General features: G+C 39.2%; 1 protein-coding gene across 1 annotated transcript; it reads right to left on the reverse strand.

The window, feature by feature from the left end:
* Window positions 1-263: 263 nt before the first annotated feature.
* ttc9b (tetratricopeptide repeat domain 9B) lies at window positions 264-27,992 on the reverse strand. Its single transcript, XM_058080299.1, has 3 exons — window positions 27,272-27,992; window positions 6,046-6,228; window positions 264-4,577 (listed from the first exon to the last, which is right to left on the reverse strand). Exons 1-3 carry the CDS (start codon window positions 27,744-27,746, stop codon window positions 4,483-4,485), a joined length of 753 nt encoding a protein of 250 aa, XP_057936282.1. The 5' UTR covers window positions 27,747-27,992; the 3' UTR covers window positions 264-4,482.

A 27,992-nucleotide genomic window follows, 5' to 3' on the forward strand; every position in this document is an offset into this window, starting at 1 on the left:
AAAACATATATTTGAGAAATTTTGTGCAAATAAAGTTACTATTTTTTTTCAAAACGGCCGTTTTGCAAGGCAAAAGTCAATATATTACAAAAAATAGTTGACATTTTCTGACAAAAAATGTATTCTCACAAGAAAAATGTTATTTTCCAATTATATTTAAACTAAAATTATATATTATATATTATAATTAAACTATAATTATTAAACATAATCTTTTTTTTACATAATCACAACTTTATTTCCCTAACATTAAGACTTTTTCCTCTAATAATTTGGCATAATTTTTTACATATTATTTTTATTTTTACATATTTTACATTATATTTTTTAGGCCCTAATACTCTTTTGTACAGTACGCTGTTTACCTTTTACAACACAATAATAGACAAATCAAATACATGCAGTAGAATTATGTAAAAAAAATACAGTATGAAGTAATTTGTTGGTATTTTTAATGCAAAAAAAAACATGTGACTCAGTTTTTTATTTAATTTCAACACAAACTCTCCATATGTCTGCTTTGTTTGCAACTTTATTGATCACTGACCAATCAGTAGTAATGCATTCCTGGGCTAGCAGTGGAAAAAAACCCAGTCATGATGTCTGGAAGTCAGAGGGGGAAAGAACTGGAAAAAGGTTCAAGGCCAAATAGAAATCCTCCATACAGCAAAACAAGTTGACGTTTTTTCTTGTGTTTAAGAACACAAGTACAAGTTCCTCAGCGTTCTCATCCAGTCCAATATTAGCGCTCGGCTTATCGTACACAGACAGGTCAGACGGGAATGTCAAAGGTCATTGCACCAGCTCAGGATCCCTCTTGAAAGAAAACATTGACAAAAACACAGTCACAAAGCAGCTCTGCACAGGAGCTAATAGTTACTTCTATCTTTTTTTTTTGCTCTTCTATTCTGTCCATAAAGTAAAGCTTTTCACAACCAGAAAGGTTTTTTCTTCTTTTGTACATTTATATAGTCACAAAACTTTGACAAACATTTACCTCAAATGACATCAAAGTAAAAAAAAAAAGCCCAGATAACACAAGCAGGAAAAAATTCAACTCTTCTTTTATTTTCTTCTATTTCATTTTGTTGTGCTTTTTTTTGTTTTGTTTGTTTGTCTTGTTTTTAAAATTACACCCATGCCTCATATTATCTGTTATTCATTGAGTGGAACCTCCAAAATCCAACACCCTCAAATCTTTTTTCACTTCAACTGCAGTTTTCTGAAAAAAAAAATAATCTTGCAAATCAAGCAAATCTTGTAAAATTTTGGGGGGCAATTTTTGTGTCGCCATCACAGAAAAAAAAAACAGAGTAAGAAAGTGTGCTGATAACCATAGAACATGGAACACAGGAAGGTTGACATGGTGTATTTCTAATAATGTACAATAAGTAAGACATTCTGAAGGATAGTATGATGCAGAAAAATGTGACGATTGTCTTCAGAAGGTCAAAGGGCAATATGATTAACGCCCCTAATGAGGGTGATACAATTGTCAAAATGTGTTTGTAGATCAGTACTTCTCGAATAGGTAGGGGTCACTGCTGTAGATTGATTTATCACCTCATAATGTCCCCAAAAATCAAAGAAAAATGGAATTTATAACCTCAATAAAACAATAAATAATGTCTAACTACCAAGACTAGATCAGACGTCAACGGCGTAGCTCACCTTCCATCTTGGGAAGTCATAAATCAATCAACAATCAGAGACAAATTATGTTACAAAACCTACCAACCACCACTAGGTGGCAGAATGCAGTACTCTTACTATTGTTATGTTACATTTGGAGGTTCCACTGTCCCCCAAAAAGTTCCATGTTGTGGTGTGCAGTCGGGGTGTCACAAGACACTGAGGTCGCGAGACAAGAAAAATACGATGAAAAAATATAAGATTTACAACAATATATCATTCATTTTTTACCGCTTATACTCACGAGGGTTGCGGGGGGTGCTGGAGCCTATCCCAGCTGTCTTCGGGCGAGATCTGATGTAATTTAGTAGTTTGGGTAGTCATTTTCGAACTACCTCATGTGCAGTTAAAACAACAACTTTATATTGTTTCACAGGTATTGTTCAATGTTTTTCAACAAAATTGAAGGTGTAATAATAAATCGATATCGGCATGTAAGGCTTTTTAAGATGGTGATTGGCCAGAAAATTGTCATTGCTGCACCGCTATTTCTCACCTTATTTATCAAAATGCTAGCACTTGCAACTTCTTTGGCTCCATGGTGGGTTATTTTAAAGCTGTGATCAAAAGAACAGCAGAGACTTGTGGTGTAACTGTGTTCGTTAGAAAAGAACTACAGAGTCAACAGCTGATGACATTATAGATGAGCTGGGGGAAGATGACTACAAGTACGTTTTGTGATTAAAACATTTTGTGTACCACATTTGTACACTAACTGAAAAATGTATGTGAACCGAGGCAGAAATTGACATAAACTGAGGCATACGCTATCTGAGGTTTCACTGTAATATTAACAAGAAGCCAAGTTTTCATTCATTCATTTTCTACCGCTTATCATCACGAGGGTCGCGGGGGCGCTGGAGCCTATCCCAGCTGTCTTTCGGGCGAGAGGCGGGGTACACCCTGGACTGGTGGCCAGCCAATCACAGGGCACATATAGACAAACAACCATTCACACTCACATTCATACCTATGGACAATTTGGAGTCGCCAATTAACCTAGCATGTTTTTGGAATGTGGGAGGAAACCGGAGTACCCGGAGAAAACCCACGCATGCACGGGGAGAACATGCAAACTCCACATAGAGATAACCGAGGATGGAATTGAACTTGGGTCTCCTAGCTGTGAGGTCTGCACGCTAAGCCCATGATAATATATCGACTCGTTTAATTTGTACTACATTATACTGATCTGCACTGTTCTGTGTGTATGCTAGCAGCCGTGCCTCCACCCACCCAGACAAAAAGACCGTATAACTCTTTATATGACTCTCAAAAGGGCTCCCTCTGTCCATGCCGTTGTTCTATGTTAACAAGGGTTAACCTCTTCTTGCCTGTTATTGTGTTATGAATACATTTATTTATGAAAATCCCGGGCCGGATCTTGTGACACCCCGAGTGTGAAGCTGTACTGCACTGTGGTGTACATTGATTGCTCTGACATGTTGAACATGACTTTGCGGAGGCTGGCAAAAACAATAACATGATGGAGCGCTGCCATGGAGAGAGAGAGAGAGCGACATCTAACCCCCCGAGGGTGCCCGTGAGGCAGGAAACCAATTGTTTGTTGAGTCTCCTCCACGCCGACAGTATGACGAGACTTGATGTGTGCTGCTTTAAGACACTTGTATCTGCATTTTCATACAAGTTATGTGAATTGTTATATTACTGATACGCTGAGAAGGCAAACGCAAATCGGTATAGATTGGTATCAAGTGGCGGTACGCCATATGTATTTACCAACTACAACGTTAATGTATAATCTCATCATATTAGATAAGACTACATCTGATATTGTGCCGCTCTCATGAAATTAAAAAATAAAATGGATAATAAAATCAATTAATTTTGGCGTGGGAAAATCAAACGCCAGCAAGGTAAGATCAAACAGTACATAAATCATAATTAAAAATCATAATGTGTGGGCCTGTTGATATATGTGTTGATTTTAATCCAATATATCTATTTATATTTTGCAAATAGTATTACATAATTCATAAAAATATATTAAAATAGTTATCACTACAGAATAATGATACAACTAATATATTATAAATAATAAACATAACCTTAAATAGCTAAAGAGAATGAATTATCTTCTTGTTTTCAGTTACCTAAGAAAGGTGTGTTTTTGTGTGTGACATCATTACCGATGGAGGGGTGGGAGGGAGGGGCTAGGGCGCAGGTGAGGGGGTCGGGAGGCGGGCTTTTTTTTTTTTTGGACAACAAACTCAAGACACTGCAGCTCCTAACGTAAGCATACCTGACAGTTAGACTTCAAAGAAAGATTACAAACACATTTTAAATTAGCCCTTAATTGGAAAAAAAAAAGTCCAGAATTGTTATGAAAATCTAGAAAGGAGACAAAGTCTGCTTAAAGGGCCCGAGTGAGCCCTACTGTTGGGTCGGATTTTCGATGTAGACCTCTCTTATTACACCTTCAACACCCTGATGTTCTCCTCGGAGAGAGAGAAGGCAGAGAAAAAGATAACGAGCAAGGAATAAAATGCTTTACTAAGTGATGTGGGGATAATACAGCACGTCGCTTGAGGGAGAAGAGCCACAGCACCTGAGGGACAAACAGGAGGAAGAGGAGGAAGGGAGGAAGAGGAGGGAGGAAGCGGGAGAAGAGGAAGATGTCCTTCACTTGTCACCGATAAACGTTTGTCCTGCGTGCGGCTGTGCTGTCATCGTAAGTAGGGTCAGGGCAGGATTCAAGGGGAAAGGGTCAAAATGGGATTAAGAGGGGGAGGGATGGGGGTGGGGTCAGAAGGGCAGAAAGGCCAAAGGTCAGCCCTGTGTGTCTTTGCCGATGTCCCGATCTCGAAGTCCACTCTTGCTCATCTTCATCTCTGTGAGCTGGATGTAGCGCAGCACGTTGGTATCTGGAGTAGAGAGACATTCCTGTAAACTTCCTGTAAAGCAACAGTCAGCGAACCAAGTGTTTTGCTCAAAAGGCGGCATATTCACTCATTTCTTAGGAATTAATTCATTAATGTGTGCTGTTTTGTCTGATTATTATTATTATGTCATTACATAACATTAACATATGCAATCCTACCACAGCGTGGGACATGTCCTGGCTGGTCCACCAGTACTGTAGCACACTATATAGGTGAGTAACAGGTGATGTGGAGATTGTTCTCCTCTATTATGAGCTAGTGTGGCATCAGAATTATTGTGACAATGCTATTTTCAGGTCAATAATTACATAGTGTTGCTTTAATGTAAAATACTGATTCATTCAATGCATTCAATTTCATCAAATACTGTATATATTTTTTTCATTTTATAACTTTTATACTACAATAATATAATATGTATTATATGTATGTATAATATGTAATGTGTGTTAAATTAAACAATGTTAGAATAATAATAATCATTATTATTATTAGTAGTAGTATAGGATTACAATAACAATATCATATCACTAAGGTAAAATTTATCTATCTCAAAAAAGCCTAAAAACACCCCTGTTATCCAACATAAGAATAATAATAATAAGTTTGTTTAATTGTTTAATTTAATTACATATATTATTGTTGTATATAAGATGTAAAATAAAAAAAATATATATTTGATGAAATTGAATGAATCAGTATATTATATTAAAGCAACACTAAGTAATAATTGACCTAAAAATAGCATTGTCACAATAACAATAATGATGATGATTATTATTTTTGTTATTATTATTATTATAACAATGATAATAATAATGTTATTATTATTATATTATTATTATTATTATTATTATTATTATTATTATTATTATTATTATTATTATTATTATTATTATTATTATTATTATTATTATTATTATTATTATTATCATTAACTGGTGAGTATTATGAATACTAAAAATTACTAAATACTAAATAATAAATACTAATAATACTAAAAAATATTATTTAACTAATATTAAATGTTCTGAAAATAATATTAGAGCAAAAAGAAAACAAAACATATTCAATAAAAATAATACTGAATGACATGATGTTATACTTGTATATAAAAATGTAAATTCATATATACCATTTAAAAAATAAAAACTTATAAAGGGTATGCCAAATGTTTGTTATTAAGCTATAATTTGAAAAAAACAACCCAATAGATTGACAGGTTTGAATTCAAAATAAGGTTCCAATTCAGTATTTTTTTTTCCACGTTTAGTAATTGAATAACACATTATCCTTAATTATTGGGTGAGGAGGTGGGCATCTATGCAAGCGGACAATTTATTTTCATTGCGGGCCACACTGGAGTTCTAATTGCCCTCACAGGTGCCGTTGTTGCTGTTAAATCATCGAACTATCACCCCCCCCCCCCCCCGCGCCAGCTCATTTTTACCTGTGGGCTCGCGGCTCTTGGCGTCTCTCAGGTAGCGTAGGGCACATTCATAGTCGCCCAGGTGGTAGAAGGCAATGCCGGCACGGTACATGGCCTTGAAGTGGTCTCTCTGGTGACTCAGAACCTTCAGGCAGTACTCCTTCACTCGTTCGTAGTTGACTAGCTCGGACTGCAACAGACAAGCTGCCACCAGCAGGGGGAGCAAAAGAGAGCGGTGGTTCATTACTAAGAAGATACCTACAGAGGAAATCATCAATATGGCTGCCTTTGTAGAGACACAGTCCTTCCTCAGGGCAACAGTGAGCTGACTATAAATAGACAATAGTAATGTTGCACGAGCCAAAAAAGACATAAAAAAGCAGCGTAAGCAGTTTTGGCCCCCCCAGGCAGGGGAGCAATGTTCTCTGTATTCCAGTGCAAAGAGAAGCCATGTAGAAACAAGAGCTCCATTGACTGAATGAATAAACGCAAAAGGTGTTACTGTTCAGTACAAAATACATAAACAAAAATATTTTGGGATCTCATCTCTGCTGTTAGGGCGGCACGGCGGTCGAGTGGTTAGCGCGCAGACCTCACAGCTAGGAGACCAGGGTTCAATTCCACCCTCGGCCATCTCTGTGTGGAGTTTGCATGTTCTCCCCGTGCATGCGTGGGTTTTTTCCAGGTACTCCGGTTTCCTCCCACATTCCAAAAACATGCTAGGTTAATTGGCGACTCCAAATTGTCCATAGGTATGAATGTGAGTGTGAATGGTTGTTTGTCTATATGTGCCCTGTGATTGGCTGGCGACCAGTCCCGGGTGTACTTTGGGCCTCTCGCCCAAAGACAGCTGGGATAGGCTCCAGCACCCCCATGACCCTTGTGAGGAAAAAGCGGTAGAAAATGAATGAATGGATCTCTGCTGTTTGTGGATAATGAGGTGCTGACGGCCGCATCAGGCTGTGACCTTCAGCGTTGACTGGAGTGTGGAGCTTCTGCGATGAGACTCAGAACCTCCGTTTGGGAGTGACGTCTTGCCCCCGGTGGAGGAGTTCAAATATTTCTTGTTAACTAGTTAAAAGCTGCAGTGTGAGATTGATAGGCGAACTGGTGCAGTATTAAACGGTAAACGGTCTTTCAAGGCACTCAAAATGGCCGACTCATGGGCAACTGGGGGTTCAGTATCGGAGGATGGAACCCAGAAGCTTCAGTGTCAACCACCAGTGCTGGCAGTAATGTGTTCGCTGTATCGGCCAATCATCTCCATTCCTACCGTCGTCAAAGAGTTTTGGGTGGTGTGACCGACAGATCAAGATGGCGGACACAAGCAGTCTCAATGAGTTCCCTCATGGGTGAAGAGCTCAGGCATCCTGGAGGATCTCTGAGTAGTACCAATAGCCACGTTTACATGAGGAGTTTTTCTCTGCCCTTGACACACACACACAGACATATCTGTGAACAACATGAGTCAGGACTATTAACCGGGAGGCAGGGTGAGTCAGGGAGCGTGAGACAGAGGTGGGAGGCGTACGAGGAATGAGGGACAGGGCTGCATTAAAATGAGAGAAGGGGGGAGATGAGAAAAATGGACGAGAGATGAGAATCACACGAGTGTGTGCGGTGTGAGGGTTTTTGTTAAAAGCTGTTGTTGCTGCCCTACCTGTCGTTCCCCGTCAGTGTAGTAAGAGTGTGTGGACAAAAAGCGAGTGCGAGATGAGGTCAGCCAGGTCAACATGAACGGAATCCATCAAGGAGCTCAGCCAGGCACACAGTCGTGTTTCAGGCTTTATTTAAGATCACATTGAGCTACTTTGTTTTTTTTTTTTCCAAGATTGGACAAGGCTTCTAAACCCATCTTTTATGACCTTGACAATTCATGCTTTGATAGGATACTGGGACTAATGATAGTACACAAAAACACACCAAAATGGTGATAGTTCAGTTGTACACAACTTCCAGTACTACTAGAACTCATTCATTTATTTTCTACTGCTTTTTCCTCACAAGGGTCGCGGGGGTGCTGGAGCCTATCCCAGTTGTCTTCGGGTGAGAGGCGGGGTACACCCTGGACTGGTGGCCAGCCAATCACAGGGCACATATAGACAAACAACCATTCACACTCACATTCATACCTATGGACAATTTGGAGTGGCCAATTAACCTAGCATGTTTTTGGAATGTGGGAGGAAACCGGAGTACCCGGAGAAAACCCACGCATGCACGGGGAGAACATGCAAACTCCACACAGAGATGGCCGAGGGTGGACCCTCGTCTCCTATCTGGCAACACAGGCTACTACTAAGATAATTGTGTCTTGCCTACAGTCAAACATGACGGTGGTAGTGTCACGGTCTGGGGCTGCATGAGTGCTGCCAGTATTGGGGATAAAACTAAGCAACTCTTCTGTTACTGTCTTTAATATTTTATTACTGTATTTTAGATATTCGGGCGAGAGGCGGGGTACACCCTGGACCGGTCTCCAGCCAATCACAGGGCACATATAGACAAACAACCATTCACACTCACATTCATACCTATGGACAATTTGGAGTCGCCAATTAACCTAGCATGTTTTTGGAATGTGGGAGGAAACCGGAGTACCCGGAGAAAACCCACGCATGCACGGGGAGAACATGCAAACTCCACACAGAGATGACCGAGGGTGGAATTGAACTCGGGTTTACTTCCACTGTGCAGCCTCAATTCAAATCTTTATGCCAATATTTTATATGAGAAATTAAAAGGATTATGCAAAAGACAAGGCAGCTGACGTCAATGCAACATATTAAAAAGCTTTCAGCAATGGGCACATCGTAGAAAACACATTTTTATCGTGGAGTTCATGACAATTTGGAGTGGCCAATTAACCTAGCATGTTTTTGGAATGTGGGAGGAAACCGGAGTACCCGGAGAAAAAACCCACGCATGCACGGGGAGAACATGCAAACTCCACACAGAGATGGCCGAGGGTGGAATTGAACCCTGGTCTCCTAGCTGTGAGGTCTGCGTGCTAACCACTCGACCACCGTGCGGCCCCATTTAGTCAATAATGGTTTGCAAAAAAATATATATTTTACATTTTTTTGTTTTTTTTAAAGTTAGATCTTCCAGTATCTGCACCTATTCCAGCTGTATTTTCAGCTGTATGATGCTATTATATTGCAACGGACTGCACTGTACTGCGTTCTATCACATTGTTTCATATTGTATGGCAATGTAGTGTACTTGTGTGTCATATCATTGAGCTAAAATATCCTCATTGTGTTATTACAGCGATTTTCTAAATATCCACTGAGTAGCACATAGTGGATTGTGCCGGTCAACCATGCAAGTGCTTAATGCTGAATAATTCAGTATGGACATGAGGGAATGGACAGAGTCGATATCAAAGTGTTTTGGTGTTTGGTGGTCAATGCTGCATGCTGTTTTCGAGATGTAAATACTGGCCTATTCTCTTATTTGTGGTATTTTGGGGCACAGCGGCAGATACCAATCATGTTTTTGTTTAACCGATACCTTCAACCGCATATCAATCTGTTGGGTCAACTCCTCCAAGTCTCTATACGGGAAGGCAAGATGGGTTTCAGGTTGAAATAAATCCAACACACCCTAATATACCGAAAACAGTGCTGCAGACTCTACTGGTATATTTGTTTTTACAGCCGTCTTGCACACACCCATCCATCCTGCCCCTCATTAGTGGACATGAGCGTAGCTTTCAGGGGATTTTGTTACAGTCTGTACTGCCTAATGGCACGGAGGTTTCAGCAGTGAGTTGGCACAAACGCAGAAGGCTAGGCTATATTTTACAGTACACACACACAGCAGCACACAAAAGGACAAACAATAATCGTATTTCCCTAAATACTGTAAAAATTATCCTTTCTTATCCTCACTAGGGTCGCAAAAGGTATGCTGGAGTCTATCCCAGCTGACTTCGGGCAAGAGGCGGGGTACACCCTGGACTGGTCGCCAGCCTATCCCAGTGGATATAAGATGACCCCTGATTTTCAAGGATTTTAAAGACAAAATCAAGCCTAAAAATAATGTTTTTAATATCGTATAGGTCTCACAGCGAGGAGACTCGAGTTCAATCCCACCCTCGGCCATCTCTATGTGGAGTTTGAATGTTCTCCCTGTTTCTCCGGGTACTCCGGTTTCCTCCCACATTCCAAAAACATGCTAGGTTAATTGGCGACTCCAAATTGTCCATAGGTATGAATGTGAGTGTGAATGGTTGTTTGTCTATATGTGCCCTGTGATTGGCTGGCCACCAGTCCAGGGTGTACCCCAGTCTCTCACCCAAAGACAACTGGGATAGGCTCCAGCACCCCCGCGGCCCTCGTGACGAAAAGCGGTAGAAAATGAATGAATTAACAAATGTCATTATTTTGACTTTTTATCTCATAATTTGGACTTTGTATCTCATAATTATGACTTTTTATCGCATAACTTTGACTTTATTTCATAATTTAGACTTTTTATCTCATAATTGTGACTTTTTATCTCATAATTATGACTTTTTAATCTCATAATTGACTTTTTATCTCATAATTTTGACTTATCTCATAATTTTGACTTATGTCATAATTTTGACGTTTTATCTCATAATTATGACTTTTTATCTGACTTTTTTTTATCACCCACGCGACCCTCGTAAGAATAAGCGGTAGAAAATGAATGAATGAATATTTCCAGTCATCACAGTTATCTTAGAATGAGCATCATAACTCCTCTGTTTGACCTTTTTAGGCCATTGATGTATGTGAGTGACAGGAAGAAAAGCTTGAGGAAGTCGTATATAGAACACCACATTTTTTTTCCAGACTTGTTCTTTCAGTCTTGTATTCGGTTCAGTATGGAAGCATAACAAATCCACAGATGAAAAACTGTATTTGATACCATCACACTACAGCCACACTATTATACTGCTTGCATAATAAAGAAGAAGGCATCAAGGTTTCCACAAAAACAAACACACAGGTTGAATATGATTCACGAGTCTCAAAAAAAAATAAAAATCTTAAAAGTCCACCCCCCCCCCCCAAAAAAAAACAAGCGCGCATGTACAAGTGATGACTGGCCCAATGCGCCCTGTTGGTCCATTAGGCAGATGGATGGCACGCCGGAGAAAGTGGAGTGTGGTGAGATGCATTAAGGGTGTGATAATGACAGGACCACTGGATCAGGTGGGGCACACACACACATGCACACACACACACACACACACAAACGACCGAAGCCTCATTAAAAACAGCATTTCACATCAGTGAAATGACACCCTGAACAATAATTGCAGCCAGTGTGGCGCTATCCGAGTGGCTCATCAATGTTTCCGAGTACATCTTCAAAATGTTCTGAGCAAAAACAATCGTATTTTCCGAAGCTTGCCCGAGCCCACTATGTGTGGCAGTAAACAACACGCCCTGCCTGAACATCATATCCGGCATCTGTAAAGCTGATGTTCACAGCTTCACGCTTCACTAATGCATTATTTTCCCACAAAAGAGCTGTAAAGTGAAGCTAAAAATGACACTGACATTGCAAAATGAGTAATATTAGCCATATTTTTATGGTATAAACTTGAATGATTTTTTTTTATTTTTATTTATTTTTTTTATTATTGTAATTGAAATGATTAACTGATTTGTGATGTAGTGTGTGTATGTTTTTGTTATCACACTTGAATGTTTGGGATCATCAAACGTAAATTAAAGATTAGTTCATGACAACACAACTGAACACAAAATGCAGTTTTAACATGAAACTTTTTATTATTAAGGGAGAAAATAAATCCAAAGCTACATGGCTTTGTGTGGAAAAGTGATTGCCCCCCCACTTCTCAAAGGTTATAAATCCTATTTCTATCCATATGACTTTTTAACGCATAATTTCGACATTCTTATCTCATAATTTTTAGTTTTTATCTCATAATTTTGACTTTTTATCTCATAACTTTGACTTTATCTCATAATTTAGAATTTTTAGCTCATGCTTTAGACTCTTTATCCACAAATTGTAACTTTTTATCTCATAATCTTGATTTTTTATCTCATAATTTCGACATTCTTATCTCATAATTATAACTTTTTATCACATATCTTTCTATATCTTTGGGACTCCAGCAAACTATAGTGAGAGCCATTATCTACAAATGGCAAATACATGCAACAATAGTGAACCTTCCCAGGAGTAACTGGCCAAATAAATTTTTTGTTTTTATTGCATAATTTTTTATCTCATAAATATGACTTTTTATCACATAATTTAGATTTTTTTATCTCATACTTTAGACTCTCCATCGGAAAATGTAGACTTTTTATCTCAGAATTATGACTTTTTATCGCATAACTTCGACTTTATCTCATAATTTAGACTTTTTAGCTTTCAATTATCTACAAATGGTGAATACATGCAACAATAGTGAACCTTCCCAGGAGTAACTGCCCAAATAAAATTACCCCATGAACGCAGCAACAACTCATCCAAGAGGTCACAAAAGACCCCACAACAACATAATTTTGTGTTCAGTTGTGATGCATCAGATTACAATTGAATGCATCACATAATCAGTTCCCAGTTCCACATGTCCAAAAGGAGTAGGAAGAAGCAAAGCTTATTAAATCCTACCCCTCCATCTGGTACTTTTACAATCAGTGACTGTTACATTTGTTCACTTCCTGCTTTCCAAATATAATTTAATTTTTTTTTGTCACGTACTGAATTACGAGGTAATATGACCATCCAATGACATAATGGGTACCATTGTAAGTGTCAATATAGTGATATATATAGCACATCATGACTGGTTCAAGACTCCTCATCCTTGTATTTAGCAAACATCAACTGCTTGTATTGTTTCTTGAATTGGCTCATCGTTATTTATGATAGATAAAGAAAAAAACTGTTTTATGAGGGTGACTCATTACATTTTGTTGTTTTCTATTTGACAGTTTAAAAAACCAGAACAAATTAGAAATGGGCTAAGCATCCATTGGATAGAATTGACTATATTTAGCAATTTTTACACAAGCATCAAATCAATTAATTAATGTTGTGAGGTCATTTCTCGAGACGATATATTCGATACGCTTTGCTTTTTAATTAGAAATGTAGCGTTTTACGATGAAAGAAGACGACTAATGAGATGTGACGCCGCACAAAAAAGAAGGTGTGGCGGCGCCGCCGCCGACGACGAGGCAGGGAAATTCGTCTTAATGAGGAACCTGATGTGAGAGCGCCGGTACGGAAGAATGAGCCGAGGTTTTAATGGGATGCTGTAACGCTGGCTGAGTTTGTGTGTGTGTGTGTGGGGGGGGGGGGGGGGGGGGGGTGTTGTAATAATTGTTAAAAGCTTGAGTTGGACAAAACACAGGAGAATGTATTCAATTCAATGGGAATAAACCTCGCTCGGCGTCGTGGATGACTGCGTGACCATACGACTACCTTTCCGTGCTCATGCAAAGAGGTTAACACTTGAGGAACCCCGACGGGTAGCCTGAAGCATCATGTCGCCTTGTATTCATTAAAGGCAAGCACAGCTGAAGCCGAAACAAGAGAGACAAGCGGTGAAAGATTGAGGCAATGAGGGAACAAAATCCATTAACAGAAAAGGAAAAAAAAATCCCCACGGAGGAAAGAGGTGTGATTATTTTCCTATTTTGCTCGTTTCCTTTTTTCGTACATGAAGCCTGGAATCATCTCACCAGGCGTGACATCACAATACAGCTCATTTTAAGGCACTCCTGGCCCCGGTGATTAGTGCGCTGTCCATCACTTTGTAATTAGTTCTGCCGGAAGATACCACCGAGAGAGAGAGAGAGAGAGAGAGAGAGAGAGAGAGAGAGAGAGCCATCACTCGTCTGGCAGCAGGCCTTCAATTTCCTCACACATTCGTGTTGCATTTGTGGTCCGTGGTACTTCCTCTCCAAAACAACACAACACAAGTAGCCAATCCAATATGTTAACATTTATAATGCTTTAAAATGGACAAAGGAACCGCGCAAAATTACATTCATTCATTCATTTTCTACTGCTTTTTCCTCACGAGGGTCGCGGGGGTGCTGGAGCCTATCCCAGCTGTCTTCGGGCGAGAGGCTGTGTACACCCTGGATGGTGGCCAGCCAATCACATGGCACATATAGACAAACAACCATTCACACTCACATGCAAACTCCACACAGAGCTGCCCACGCAAAATTGCATCTCAAAAATATTTTTTTTTTGGAACAAAACACAATTTGACGTCACAGCTCTCGGACAGAACCGCAGGCCAGCTAAGAATAGCTCCACTCCCAAAGCAATGCCGTTCATTGTTATGAAGTCATAAAACTCACTTTATCATAACTGCCACAACTCGGAATCATCGTACAGCTGACACGTTTTGCCACAGAGATTTTTGGAGACTTTTGTAAGGAAAAATGGAATACTCACTCTACAAATGCCATAACTGCCTTAACCAGAAAGCATTATTATTACATAATTACACTAATCCCGCATACATTTTCACTTACTTCCACAAAACAACAGCAGATTTGCAAAGAACAACCTTCAACTTTAATACACCAAAGGTAACCAATTAGCTAAAAATGTCATCCAATACTTCTCATGTTATACGTACGTATGTTGCTGCCTTTTCTTTAATTAATTGTTTTGGCAAGCAATTTATCCAAAAAAATAAAGGTGTGTTTTGAAAAACTGACTCATATAGTCCAAAAAATATTACTGTATAATATTTGACAGCAGTTTTGGGGAAACTGACTGAATTTTTGCTCATTACGGACTTGTTAGTTTAAATAACGGAAATATAATTACAATAGTGCATTTTGGGGGCAAAAAGACACCAATTCAGCATCATACAAATTGCAAATGGAAAGAAAAAGCATCCAGAATTAATCCCATTAGGATAACAATTAGTAGTAATTAATATCATTTTTCCCCCATTTTAGTGCAAAGGAAATCACAACTTTAAAGTCCATTTTGAAAAAGGCCAGTAAGGATAATTCATAATGCCGCCTACAGAGAACATACTAACTCCTTATTTCTAAAATCACAAATACTTGATATTTGATACTGATATTATTCCTCTTCAAACAGCTAAAATAATGCACAAGGCTAAAAATAACCAATTACCTAAAAATGTCATCCAATACTTCTCTACAAGAGAGGAGAAATATGATCTCAGGGAAGAACTACATTTGAAACACGTATATGCTAGGACTACGTTGTGGAATCAAACTATGGAATGGATTGAGTAAGGAACTCAAACAATGCACAACGATGAGCCAATTCAAGAAACAATACAAGCAGTTGATGTTTGCTAAATACAAGGATGAAGAGTCTTGAACCAGTCATGATGTGCTATATATATCACTATATTGACACTTACTATGGTACACATTATGTCATTGGATGGTCATATCACCTCGTACTTCGGTACGTGACAAAAAGAATAAAAAGAAAAATTAAACTATATTAGGAAAGCAGGAAGTGAACAAATGTAACAGTTACTGATTGTAAAAGTACCAGATGGAGGGGTAGGATTTAATAAGCTTTGCTTCTTCCTACTCCTTTTGGACATGTGGAACTGTGAACTGATTATGTGATGCACTCAATTGTAATCTGATGCAAATATCAGTCAAGTGCATCACAACTGAACACAAAATGATGTTGTTGTGGGGTCTTTTGTGACCTCTCGGATGATTTGTTGCTGCGTTCATGGGGTAATTTTATTTGGCCAGTTACTCCTGGGAAGGTTCACTATTGTTGCATGTATTCGCCATTTGTAGATAATGGCTCTCACTATAGTTTGCTGGAGTCCCAAAGATATAGAAATATATGCGATAAAAAGTCATAATTATGAGATAAAAAGTCAAGATTATGAGATAAAAAGTCACGATTTGGGGATAAAGAGTCTAAAGCATGAGCTAAAAAGTCTAAATTATGAGATAAAGTCAAAGTTATGCGATAAAAAGTCATAATTCTGAGATAAAAAGTCTAAATTTTTTCGATAGAGTCTAAAGTATGAGATAAAAAATCTAAATTATGTGATATATATATATCACTATATTGACATTTGCCCATTATGTCATTGTATGGTCATATCACCTCGTACTTTGGTACGTGACAAAAATTAAATTTAAAAAAACGTAAACTATATTAGGAAAGCAGGAAGTGAACAAATGTAACAGTTACTGATTGTAAAAGTACCAGATGGAGGGGTAGGATTTAATAAGCTTTGCTTCTTCCTACTCTTTTTGGACATGTGGAACTGTGAACTGATTATGTGATGCATTAAATTGTAATCTGATGCATGTTCAAATGAAATTAAACCATTACCATTACTAACGGCCAAATGCCAAACCACAACAAACCAACAATAGTATGCCTCACAGTGAACCCAGTGGTGGTAAACTATATCTGTATCCTCAGCTGCTCTAGGGTAAACTGACAAAAATGTGCTTGCCGATTTATCTCTCGTCTCTGACAAACCAAAAGACTGTCACAATAACAGTATTTAACAAGGATAGCAAGGAATAACAAGGAAGCGAGGATTGAACCAGCAGCCTTACAGTTGCTGAGCCACTGCCGCCGGCAGGACTAATACTGCTGACAAAAGTTCATGGAATTGTGAAAAATTCAAAATCAAAAATCGAAAAATTGTCAAGAGGTAAGACTAAAAATAAAGCTCTCATCAATCTGCAGCACTCTTAAAATAGTTGCTGACTCAGGATTAATGTTCATCTCCTTAAATATTTATACCAGCGAGGAAGTGGCTCATCATTGATACCGCTAATGCGTTCCTCTGGTGTGGCTTTCAGTACATAGAATGCCAAGACTCCACACTAACTTTTTCAACTCGGAACACAATAGCAGCTAACTTAACATTTTAGCGCAAGCAGAAAATGTGGGGGCGCACACCAAAATCATGTTAGCACATGAACGTGACAGCCATATAGCTTTTGGTAACTTCTATAACTTTTTATTTCATAGTTTTGACATTTTATCTCATAATTATGACTTTTTATCTAAGTATGAGTTTTTATGTATAAACTTTTTATCTATACGACTTTTTATCTCATAATTTCGGCATTCTTATCTCTTAATTTATAGTTTTTATCTCATAATTTAGACTTTTTATCTCATACTTTAAACTCTCTCAAAAAATGTTGACTTTTTATTTCATAATTTTGACTTTTTATCGCATAACTTCAACTTTATCTCATAACTTAAAACTTTTTATCTCATACTTTAGACTCTTTATCTAAAAATTGTGACTTTTTATCGCATAACTTTGACTTTTTCATCTCAAAATTATGACTTTTTAATCTCAACATTTTGAGTTTTTATCTCATGATTTTGATTTATGTCATAATTTTGATGTTTTATCTCATAATTATGACTTTTTATCTTATAATTTTGGCATTCTTATGTCATCATATTGACGTTGTAGCTCATAATTATGACTTTTTATGTCATTATTTTACCTTTTTAATCTCATAATTTTGAGTTTTTATCTCATAAGTTTGAGTTTTTTATCTCATAATTTTGACTTATGTCATAATTTTGACATTTTATCTCATAATTATGACTTTTTATCTCATAATTTTGGCATTCTTATCTCATAATTATGACTTTTTATGTCATTATTTTGACTTTTTATCTCATAATTTGGACTTTTTATCTCATAATTTTGACATTCTTATGTCATCATTTTGACTTTTTATCTAATAATTATGACTTACTATTTGTTTTTTTCAGTGGTGGAAATGGGCTTCCATAAAATATTGATCTGAAATCAGAAGATAACGTCAACACCAAGCAAGCAGGAGGGTTTGGAGTTGGCTGAGCCAAGTTGTCCAAAATAGACACCGGTGATCTCAGGAAGTAACCCCTGTGAAAAGTAGAAATCTACTGTAGTCTGTTTCCTGTCCAACAGCTAAAAGAGCTCCAGCATATTATGAGTGAAAGCAGGCACTCAAACAGCACATAAGTGCAGTTTAATAAAGCATTGAAAAGCCTTTTATTGAGGTCATCTGTTTGCCGGGCCATTATCTGACTGCTGCTGATGTCGTATGTGAATGCTACGCACTCTCCGTCTTTGCGCTGCCACATGCCACACGAACCTCAACCAACAGCGCCTCTGCTGCTTGCAGCCAGGAAATACAATCCATTACGCTGAACCACCCTAAGACCCGCCAATCAATTCAAGCAAATACTCCAACCGTCTTCTATTTGAAAGGAATCAAACAGTAAGAAGAAGGCTGTTTTTAGTCCATATGTATGTGCTGTATGAAGCGTGGACCCGGGTCTGTAAATTGTCACTGTCAACTGCCAGCAAGCGTAACGAGGCGTTCACTGACAGGCCGCACAATCTGTGCTGGGAAAAGATATTGGGATTCTTATTTTTGAATAAATGCGCAGCTGTGTGTCTGTGAATATAAAACAGCCAGTTGGTTTATTGCGCAACCTCGACTGCAGCACACGGGGTGTCGGATACGTCAAATAGCGTTAGCAGACGGTCATTAGTGACAGCTTGCATAGGTGGAATATGGTTTCTCTTTGATGGCTATTAATAAACTATGGTGGCAAGGAGCTCATGTTTGTTTGTGTGAAATGTCTAAAAAGCATAATAGAATAGAACACAACTAAGTCAATAAGAAAGATATTATTTTGGACATTTCTATTTCTCTCTGTTTTGGCCCCAACCTCTCCCCAATGATGACTTCATTTTGTATTTTTGTATTTGTGTAGAATCTTATATTTATTATATTAATGCTGCAATTAATATCTCTATTCAATTAAGTCTACAAAAACAAGTAAAACAATGGCATTAAGAGCTACGGCTGTAGGTAACTTCCTGATGAAGCTTTATATTTATCTATAGTTGAAGTATTATGAGTATCACACTTTCTCATGCACTTCAAATGATAACGGTCATGGTTTTATTTCATTTGAACATGCATCAGATTACAATTGAATGCATCACATAATCAGTTCACAGTTCCACATGTCCAAAAGGAGTAGGAAGAAGCAAAGCTTATTAAATCCTACCCCTCCATCTGGTACTTTTACAATCAGTAACTGTTACATTTGTTCACTTCCTGCTTTCCTAATATAGTTTAAGGGTTTTTTGGTTGATTTTTTTTTTTATCACATACCGAAGTACGAGGTGATATGACCATACAAGTTCTAGTTTCTCCCAGTATCGGAGAAAAAAAAAAACTAAAGTATGACATTAAACATGAATTCTATAAAGAAAACAACATATTATGAATTATACTTAACAGGCCATCTCACCCTTGACCTTTTGTACCTAACACATGTGATGACGATGTGTTACTATAGCTTTAAGAATTCCACTAAACACAAAGATGATAAGGTTTGTCGTGTCCTACATCCAGAAGATATCATTTAAATTCTGTCAGTCAAAGTGACGCAAGCTTACATTTCTTTGCCAGGCTTTACATGCTTATACATACTGAGCGACACACATGACATTTATTTCAACCGCCGATGCATCACTGAAGAGTCAGCCAATAAGAGAACCCCAAGTCACGGTGAGGGGATTAACCAAGTTATTGTTTTATTTCATAAATTGGTGCCAAATTGTTACAATATATAGGAATATACTGTTACTCTAACCACAATAACATGTATTATCACCATGACTCTTTAGAGCAGGGGTCTCAAACTCAATTTACTTGGGTGCCACTGGAGCTAGGGTCTGGGCAAGGCTGGGCCGCATCAGGTTTTCCAAAAAAAAAAAAAAAACGCATTTATTAAAAACAGAAAAATATACAAACTTTTTCAGTGCTTTGGTTCCGATTTTCTACAATAAAAGCTCTGATAAAACATTCCACTGTTCTTTTCATTTTTCTGCACAAAATAAGATGAAAAATTAATGAACAAATCAAGAATAAAGAAAATCAATCAATCAGTAATAAATAAATAAATATAATAATAATAATAATAAAACGGCAAATAATAAAAACTTAAGAAACCACATATAGTTGGTGGGTAGACAAATTATTTTTTTCAGATAAAAATTAACCAAGCATTATTAGAGCCCTGTAGACATGACAAAACACGACTATAGTCACATTTATACTTTTTTTATTTACAACATATTGCGCAACTGCAGGGTCTTGAGACACATGCTAACTCGCAAACTAGAGAGCTAGCGACCTAAACGGTAGCCTTCAAGTTATTTCCTTTAAACTTAAATAGCCAAAAATTTACCACTTCCACACGGATAGGGAGGATAACTATTAACAGTTATTTAACCTTTAACATGAACATTAATCAAACATAATAATTTTTTCTGGGTACATGATACCATACAGCATCCATATCAAACTTGCGCGGGCCGCACTAACATTAAACTTTCATATCAAGACGGGGGCCTCAAACTAGTGTCCTCATTTGGCCCGCGGGCCGGGTGTTTGAGACCCGTGCTTTAGAGGTCATGATGGTTTCCCTTCCTTCCTGGTCTGATAGAATAATCCCATCATGTTCAATGAATGTGTCCAGTTGGCTTTTCCGTCTTATTTTAGCCCCCTTATGTCCCTTCCCTCATTCTCCGCATCTTAATATGGAGGGAGGTGGTGAAGATGGGACTGGAGCATCATACAGTGAGAGTACAGTAGCGGGAGCGCCGGTCATGACCGTGCCATCTGCAGCCCTGGCACAGAAGCTTTCCATCATGCTGTAAGGCAGACAGACGCATGGACAAAACCTGGCCCATCCGGCCCGACTTGCTTTACCCCTTTCATACCCCAACCTCCTTTTCATCAGTAGCCACGTATACATGGACGCTAATATTCCAATTGCATTCGGTTTATTTGCTGAAACTGAAAAAATTTAACCTTTATATACACCTCATTCCAATCCAAATGAATATATAATCGGATTCAAAGGGGTGGAATATTCCTTTCCCCAATCGTGTGGTTAGCGCGCAGGCCTCACAGCTAGGAGACCAGGGTTCAATTCCACCCTTGGCCATCTCTGTGTGGAGTTTGCATCCCCCGTGCATGCGTGGGTTCTCTCCGGTTTCCTCCCACATTCCAAAAACATGCTAGGTTAATTGGCGACTCCAAATTGTCCATAGGTATGAATGTGAGTGTGAATGGTTGTTTGTCTGTATGTGCCCTGTGATTGGCTGGCCACCAGTCCAGGGTGTACCCCGCCTCTCGCCCGAAGACAGCTGGGATAGGCTCCAGCAGCCCCCCCCCCGCGACCCTCGTGAGGATAAGCGGTAGAAAATGAATGAATGTTGTTCATTGCCGGTTGGCAAGCAGCTTTCGTGTGCTAGAATCTAAACACTTCTATACTTATATATAGAAAATATATATCTATATAAAACACGTGCAGAGTTTAATTTTAAAATATTAGCAAGATTTAATTTTATAAAGGTGCGTTCTTTCAGCGCATGCTCAGATATGACGTAACACACAGCTCGAGACGTTCTTTAGTTTTAAAAATGGAGGCGAGCAATCGGCACTGGACTGCTGCGGAAAGTTTGTTTTTGATCCAAACTAAATTTCAAGACTGGAACAAACGAAAAACTGGCAATACGGAGTTATTCCAACAAGTGAAAGAAAAACTCGAGGAAGTCGGTATCACGTGATGTTGATGTTTACGCTTTACTGCGCATGCCCCATTGACTATTCTGGTTAATTATAGTGGCGCATGTAGACAAGACATTGGAATATTACTTTCCATGGATACTTCAAAAAAGTAATTCGGAAAGATTTCATTCGGAAAGAGGAAAAACCCCTCATGTAAACGTGGCTAGTGTTTCTTCTTCTCTTATCTCATGAGCTGTCCCAGTGAGGGAGCTGTCTGGAGATGAAAGGCAGGGTTTTTTTCTGCTTATGCATGTATGTGCCAGCATAAGGTGGACTGTAGCAGCAGATTGTGGAGGACTGGTGTTACACATGCAAAAAAAAAACGCCAGGTGTATCATCAAAGCTGCTACTGTGTATTGTTAGCATCTCACAGCAGTTCCTATTTAATTGCATGACGGTGCAAACAGATGTTTTGTTATGTCAGGGTTTGAAAGGTTCACTAATGACCTCTATAGAGCCTTGAAGGAAATACTATGAGTGCTAACAGCAGTAATAGCACTTACAATAGCAGTAATATGGATAATATTTTATTTATTTTAATTTATCTGAGATGAGATTTTTACACTCAACTGATTCAAATTATTGTAGCTATAAATGCTAGAGACCCATTACTGTCATCATTATGCAAACAGATCAAAAGAGAAAAAAAAGATGTTATCTTTCTCATGTTACGAAACAAACCATTCCAATAAGCCCATCCTGCGAGCGTCGCTCCCCATGACTCATTCCCGGATCCGGGCAGTCAGGAGGAACAAAGGAAGATTTGAGGCGAGAGATCAGAGTGAGCGGAAGTTGGAGAAAGTCTGTCTTGCTTCAATTTGTGATGACACGGCTACATTTTATGTTTTATTACAATCAAACAATACCACCCACAGGGTTTCCCCCCGAGGATTTATTGAAGCTGTGGCGGTGCGCTGCATGGGAGGCGAACTACCGCCTCGGCGTGGTGATGCTGCTGCTGCTGCATCAATATCTTTTTTTATATATTTAATTTTACCGTCAGTAATAATGTCAATATTTTTGCATTTGATTAGTATCAGTTGTTCACAATTCAAATCGTTCATTCATTTTCTACTGCTTATCCTCACGAGGGTCGCGGGGGTGCTGGAGCCTATCCCAGCTGTCTTGGGGAGAGAGGTGGGGTACACCCTGGACTGGTGGCCAGCCAATCACAGGGCACATATAGACAAACAACCATTCACACTCACATTCATACCTATGGACAATTTGGAGTCGCCAATTAACCTAGCATGTTTTTGGAATGTGGGAGGAAACCGGAGTACCCGGAGAAAACCCACGCATGCACGGGGAGAACATGCAAACTCCACACAGAGATGGCCGTGGGTGGAATTGAACTCGGGTTTCCTGTCACCGTGCAGCCTCAATTCAAATATATATGCCAATATTTTATATGAGAAATTAAAAGGATTATGCAAAAGACAGGCGGCACGGCGGACGAGTGGTTAGCACGCAGACCTCACAGCTAGGAGACCAGGGTTCAATTCCACCCTCGGCCATCTCTGTGTGGAGTTTGAATGTTCTCCCCGTGCATGCGTGGGTTTTCTCCGGGTACTCCGGTTTCCTCCCACATTCCAAAAAACATGCTAGGTTAATTGGCGACTCCAAATTGTCCATAGGTATGAATGTGAGTGTGAATGGTTGTTTGTCTATATGTGCCCTGTGATTGGCTGGCGACCAGTCCAGGGTGTACCCCGCCTCTCGCCCCAAGACAGCTGGGATAGGCTCCAGCACCCCCGCGACCCTTGTGAGGAAAAAGCGGTAGAAAATTAATGAATGAATGAATGCAAAAGAAAAGGCAGCTGACGTCAATGCATCATATCAAAAAGCTTTCAACAATGGGCAGAAAACACTTTTTATCGTGGAGTTCATGACTTTTTCGTTGAACGGGGTTTAATGACATCTACAAAGTGACAGTTATGATGTGGGTGCCAAGAGACCCCCCACTACCCTCGCAATCACCATAATGGGACCCCTAATACACATGTAGTATATACTGTATGTCCATTCATACACCCCTACAGGAGATATGCATGCAGTTTTTTTGGCTTAAAACTGCACCGAACATGCTCTGTTCTTTTGTGCAGTTGCATCATCACCTCTTTGTGCCTCTGACATATAAGTCAAGTCTAGTGAAAATGCTCGATATTTCTCATCGGGAAGTGGAAGATAAAACAAATTGCACAAATGTAGGTTTGTGGGCGCGCACAGACATTCTAAAAGACAAACTATAAACTAAAGCAATAAGGCAATGCAAATATACCATTGGAGTCCACATACAAAAACACTGTTAAAATACCTCCAATGTGACTTGGAAGTCAAAATGGCCATCATGAGTCAAGATGAGCAAGGAAATGAAGCACTGAGCGAAGGCTACGAGGGGCACTAATAACTACAACAAGAGGGACAAGGCCCAGCGATGGTTGCTATGGTAAATATGGCCCCCTGTCGTGCGTATGGCACTCCCCTCCCCCCCTCTTCTTCCTCTTCAACTGCTCCTCGTTTTTCCTCCCCTACATGTTACTGACCGTTTCGCTTCCCTCTATCTCCTTATCCGAATTCTCTCTTTAAATCTCCTTCCCTCCACCCCCCTCCCATACTTCATTTATGCCACGGTGGCCTCACTAAAGGAGACCTTCAGCGCAGATACTAACTAGAGCATCTGTCATGTACACACACACACACACACACATGCAATCTCCCCACTGGTAGTGATGTCTTATATGTGATGGTATGTAAAGACACCCCTCCCTGATAGCTCTCCATTCATTTTCAATGGGAAAAATGTCACCGAAAATATAAAATGACGGAAAATGTGGCAATTTTTAGAAAAGTCCCGATAACCTACATGTCCACAATGAGCGGAATATTTTAATGTTGGAATGGTTGGTAAGAAAAGTGGGAGTCGTCACTCGTCTATAGCGGCTAATTGGTTCCACAACTGTGATATATGTTTCAATGTTAATAAATAGAAGATTTTCATAGTTTCATACATTTTTTTAACATCATAAGAGCCCTGTAGACATGAAATACCACGCTATAGTGACGTAAATACTCCTATTATTCATTTGTTTACCTCAACTCTTATGCTGCTAGCTCCCAAGATAGCAAGCTAACAAGCTACCTACTAACTAAGCATCCGTTCTCTATTGACTGGTCGCCCGCCAATCACAAGGGACATATGCTCCTGATTTGGTCGTTGATTAACCTAGCATGCATGTTTATGGAATGTGGCAGGATTACCCGGAGATAACCTACGCACACACGGGGGAGAACATTCCAGCTCCGCAAAAAGATGCCCAAGCAGAGATTAAAAACCAGACATTCCCATCTCCTGACTGTGTGGCCAACATGCTAACCACTCGACCACAAACTCATCAGTTTTGCCTCCAATAAGAAGCCAAAAATGTACCACTTCCACACAGAATGGGAGGAGAACTTTGCTCACTCTGTTGTGTGTATTCCTGAAAAACTGGGACACAGCGAGGGAACGATAATGAACTGAAATATTGCGAGGGAAATTTGTAATTTGAAATTGGACAATGATTGAAATGTATAAATAAGTTGGACCGAGAATCAAACCAGCAACCATCAGGTTGGGAAAACTGTGAAAAATGGTGTACAATTTTATGTTTGTGTGTGTTACATCAGCGTTTTTAGGAGCAGGAAGAGGCGAGAAAAATAGTATTTGTATGATTTTACTGTATGTCAACCCATATATGAAACTGTATTTTTTCCCCTCAACAACAATCTCGGGCATATACTCTTAAATTTGGGGTCTACAGAATAATACATGCAAACTAAACACGTTTTATTTGTAAAAACGTATTTGTATTTTGTACTATTTGTTGTTATTATCATAATCATAGCCGATAAAGAGCAAATAAGACTTCTATGTAGCATCGCTACTGTATCTGCTGTTACCCTCACATGACTTACTGCACAGCCTTGCCATTGAACATGCAACCTTACATCATCCGTTTGCCACCTCACAACCTCTGAGAAATATTTCAACAACACAAGGACACGAAGACGCCATCATTGGACATATCGAGCCTGCTTTTAATCATCTAAGGCACCAACGCAGCTTAGAGAAACACCAAATCAATGCATGGTGAGGTAAATGGCTTGCAGCGTCCATAATGTACATTAAACGCCGGAAGTGGTTCTCAAAGGTTGTACACCACAATATGCTATTTTACTTTAGAAATACAAATAGACGGTGTGGACATTGAAAGGGTGAACGAAAATAAATTTCGGGGGATCACAATAGATGAAAATATGAGCTGGAAGCCTCATATTACAAATATACAACATAAGGTGGACAGAAATATTTCAATATTGAACAAAGCAAAATTTGTTCTCAATCAGAAATCAATCCACACTCTTTATTGCTCTCTGGTTCTACCATATCTTACTTATTGTGTGGAAATATGGGGTAATAACTATCAAAGCAATCTTCACTTGCTAAATGTACTGCAAAAAAGGCCAGTAAGGATAATTCATAATGCCGCCTACAGAGAACATACTAACTCCTTATTTCTAAAATCACAAATACTTAAACTTGCTGATATAGCAGCAAGCTAAAATAATTCATAAGGCTAAAAATAACCAATTAGCTAAAAATGTCATCCAATACTTCTCTACAAGAGAGGAGAAATATGATCTCAGGGAAGAACTACATTTGAAACACTTCTATGCTAGGACTATGTTAAAAAGCCATAGCATTTCAGTATGTGGAATCAAACTATGGAATGGATTGAGTAAGGAACTCAAACAATGCACAACGATGAGCCAATTCAAGAAACAATACAAGCAGTTGATGTTTGCTAAATACAAGGATGAAGAGTCTTGAACCAGTCATGATGTGCTATATATATCACTATATTGACACTTACTATGGTACACATTATGTCATTGTATGGTCATTGTATATCACCTCATACTTCGGTACAAGGCACACTATTAAAAAAAACCCTTAAACTGTATTATGGAAAGCAGGAAGTGAACAAATGAAACAGTTATTGATTGTAAAAGTAAACGGTATTATGGAAAGCAGGAAGTGAACAAATGTAACAGTTACTGATTGTAAAAGTAGCAGATGGAGGGGTAGGATTTAATAAGCTTTGCTTCTTCCTACTCCTTTTGGACATGTGGAACCTGTGAACTGATTATGTGATGCATTCAATTGTAATCTGATGCATGTTCAAATGAAATTAAACCATTACCATTACTTTAGAAGTAGCACATTTTTTGTTAGCTCCACTTAGTATTACGGTTTAGCTTTGAATAATAATATACTTGCCTGTTTGCGGTTTGGCATTTTTTTTATATTGATAATTGTTTTTCTTTGATATTTTTTCTGTTCATTCTCCCAGATCATTAATAAGATCTGAGGGTACTAGATAAGGTGTTAGATAATTAAGATTAGAGGAGCAAAACTAAACATTAATTAAAAACATTTGTGCAATTGCTTAAAGGGTGTGTCCCAACATTTGCAATATAAATAATGTCATTTACGACACAAGCCTGAAGACAAGTCCGCAATATGAACCCAATGAACCAGAAGTAGAAATTGAGTCATGATTACTTCATCTCACCTGTCAGGCTGTCGTAGCATTCTATCTCGGTGCTCTCCACGGCTCTCCACTGATCCTCGGTCAGCTTGGCCGCGGCTTGGCTCAGCAGGTTGACCTCAGAGCCGGTCGTCCCATCGACGACGTGAACCCCTTTGAGCTGGAGCAGAGCCCGGTGGTATTTACCTATGGCCTCACGGAATTTCTTCTCCTTGTAACAGCGGTGCCCCTCGGCCTTGAAGTCGATGGCTTTCTGGATTTTCGTCTCCATGTCCATCTCGGTGGAACCGCCGACTCGACTCCCTCCGTCTCCTCCTCCACCACCCCCACCTCCAGCGGCGGCGGCGGCTGCTGCTGCTGCCAGACTCCGGCCACCGGTCTCCGGGTAGCTTTTGAGGCTCTTTATCGGGTGCTGCTTGGCTTCCATGCCGCCTAGTGAGTGGGACTGGAGCCGGCCATGGTGCTCTGTGGGGGAGGACCGGAGCAGCGTGCTGTGCATAAAGGATGCGGTTCTTGGACTGAGGAGACGTCGCGCCTCGGAGAGAAAGAAAAAAAAAAAGCAGCACGAGACAAAGTTAGCGCTTTTCCGGGTTAACTATTTAGAAATTAAAACCACAATAAGTTGCAGCGATATTTAAGAAATAACCCCCCCACGCATGAGGATACTGGCTAAGATGTGTTGTGGTTAACGTCTGATGGACGCGCAGCTTCAGCACCACAAGGCACGCGACCGCCCCTGCCGCAA

The sequence above is a fragment of the Doryrhamphus excisus genome, chromosome 8, assembly GCF_030265055.1.
Source record: "Doryrhamphus excisus isolate RoL2022-K1 chromosome 8, RoL_Dexc_1.0, whole genome shotgun sequence".
Classification (NCBI taxonomy): domain Eukaryota; kingdom Metazoa; phylum Chordata; class Actinopteri; order Syngnathiformes; family Syngnathidae; genus Doryrhamphus; species Doryrhamphus excisus.

What these genes read in the sequence shown, in the direction of transcription:
- ttc9b (XM_058080299.1), bottom strand. Translation starts at nt 27,746, where the DNA reads ATGCACAGCACGCTGCTCCGGTCCTCCCCCACAGAGCACCATGGCCGG. An exon ending in ATGCTACGACAGCCTGACAG is followed by an intron (nt 6,229 to 27,271) that starts GTGAGATGAAGT and finishes TGCTGGTGGCAG; the next exon opens with CTTGTCTGTTGCAGTCCGAG. An exon ending in CAAGAGCCGCGAGCCCACAG is followed by an intron (nt 4,578 to 6,045) that starts GTAAAAATGAGC and finishes TCTCTACTCCAG; the next exon opens with ATACCAACGTGCTGCGCTAC.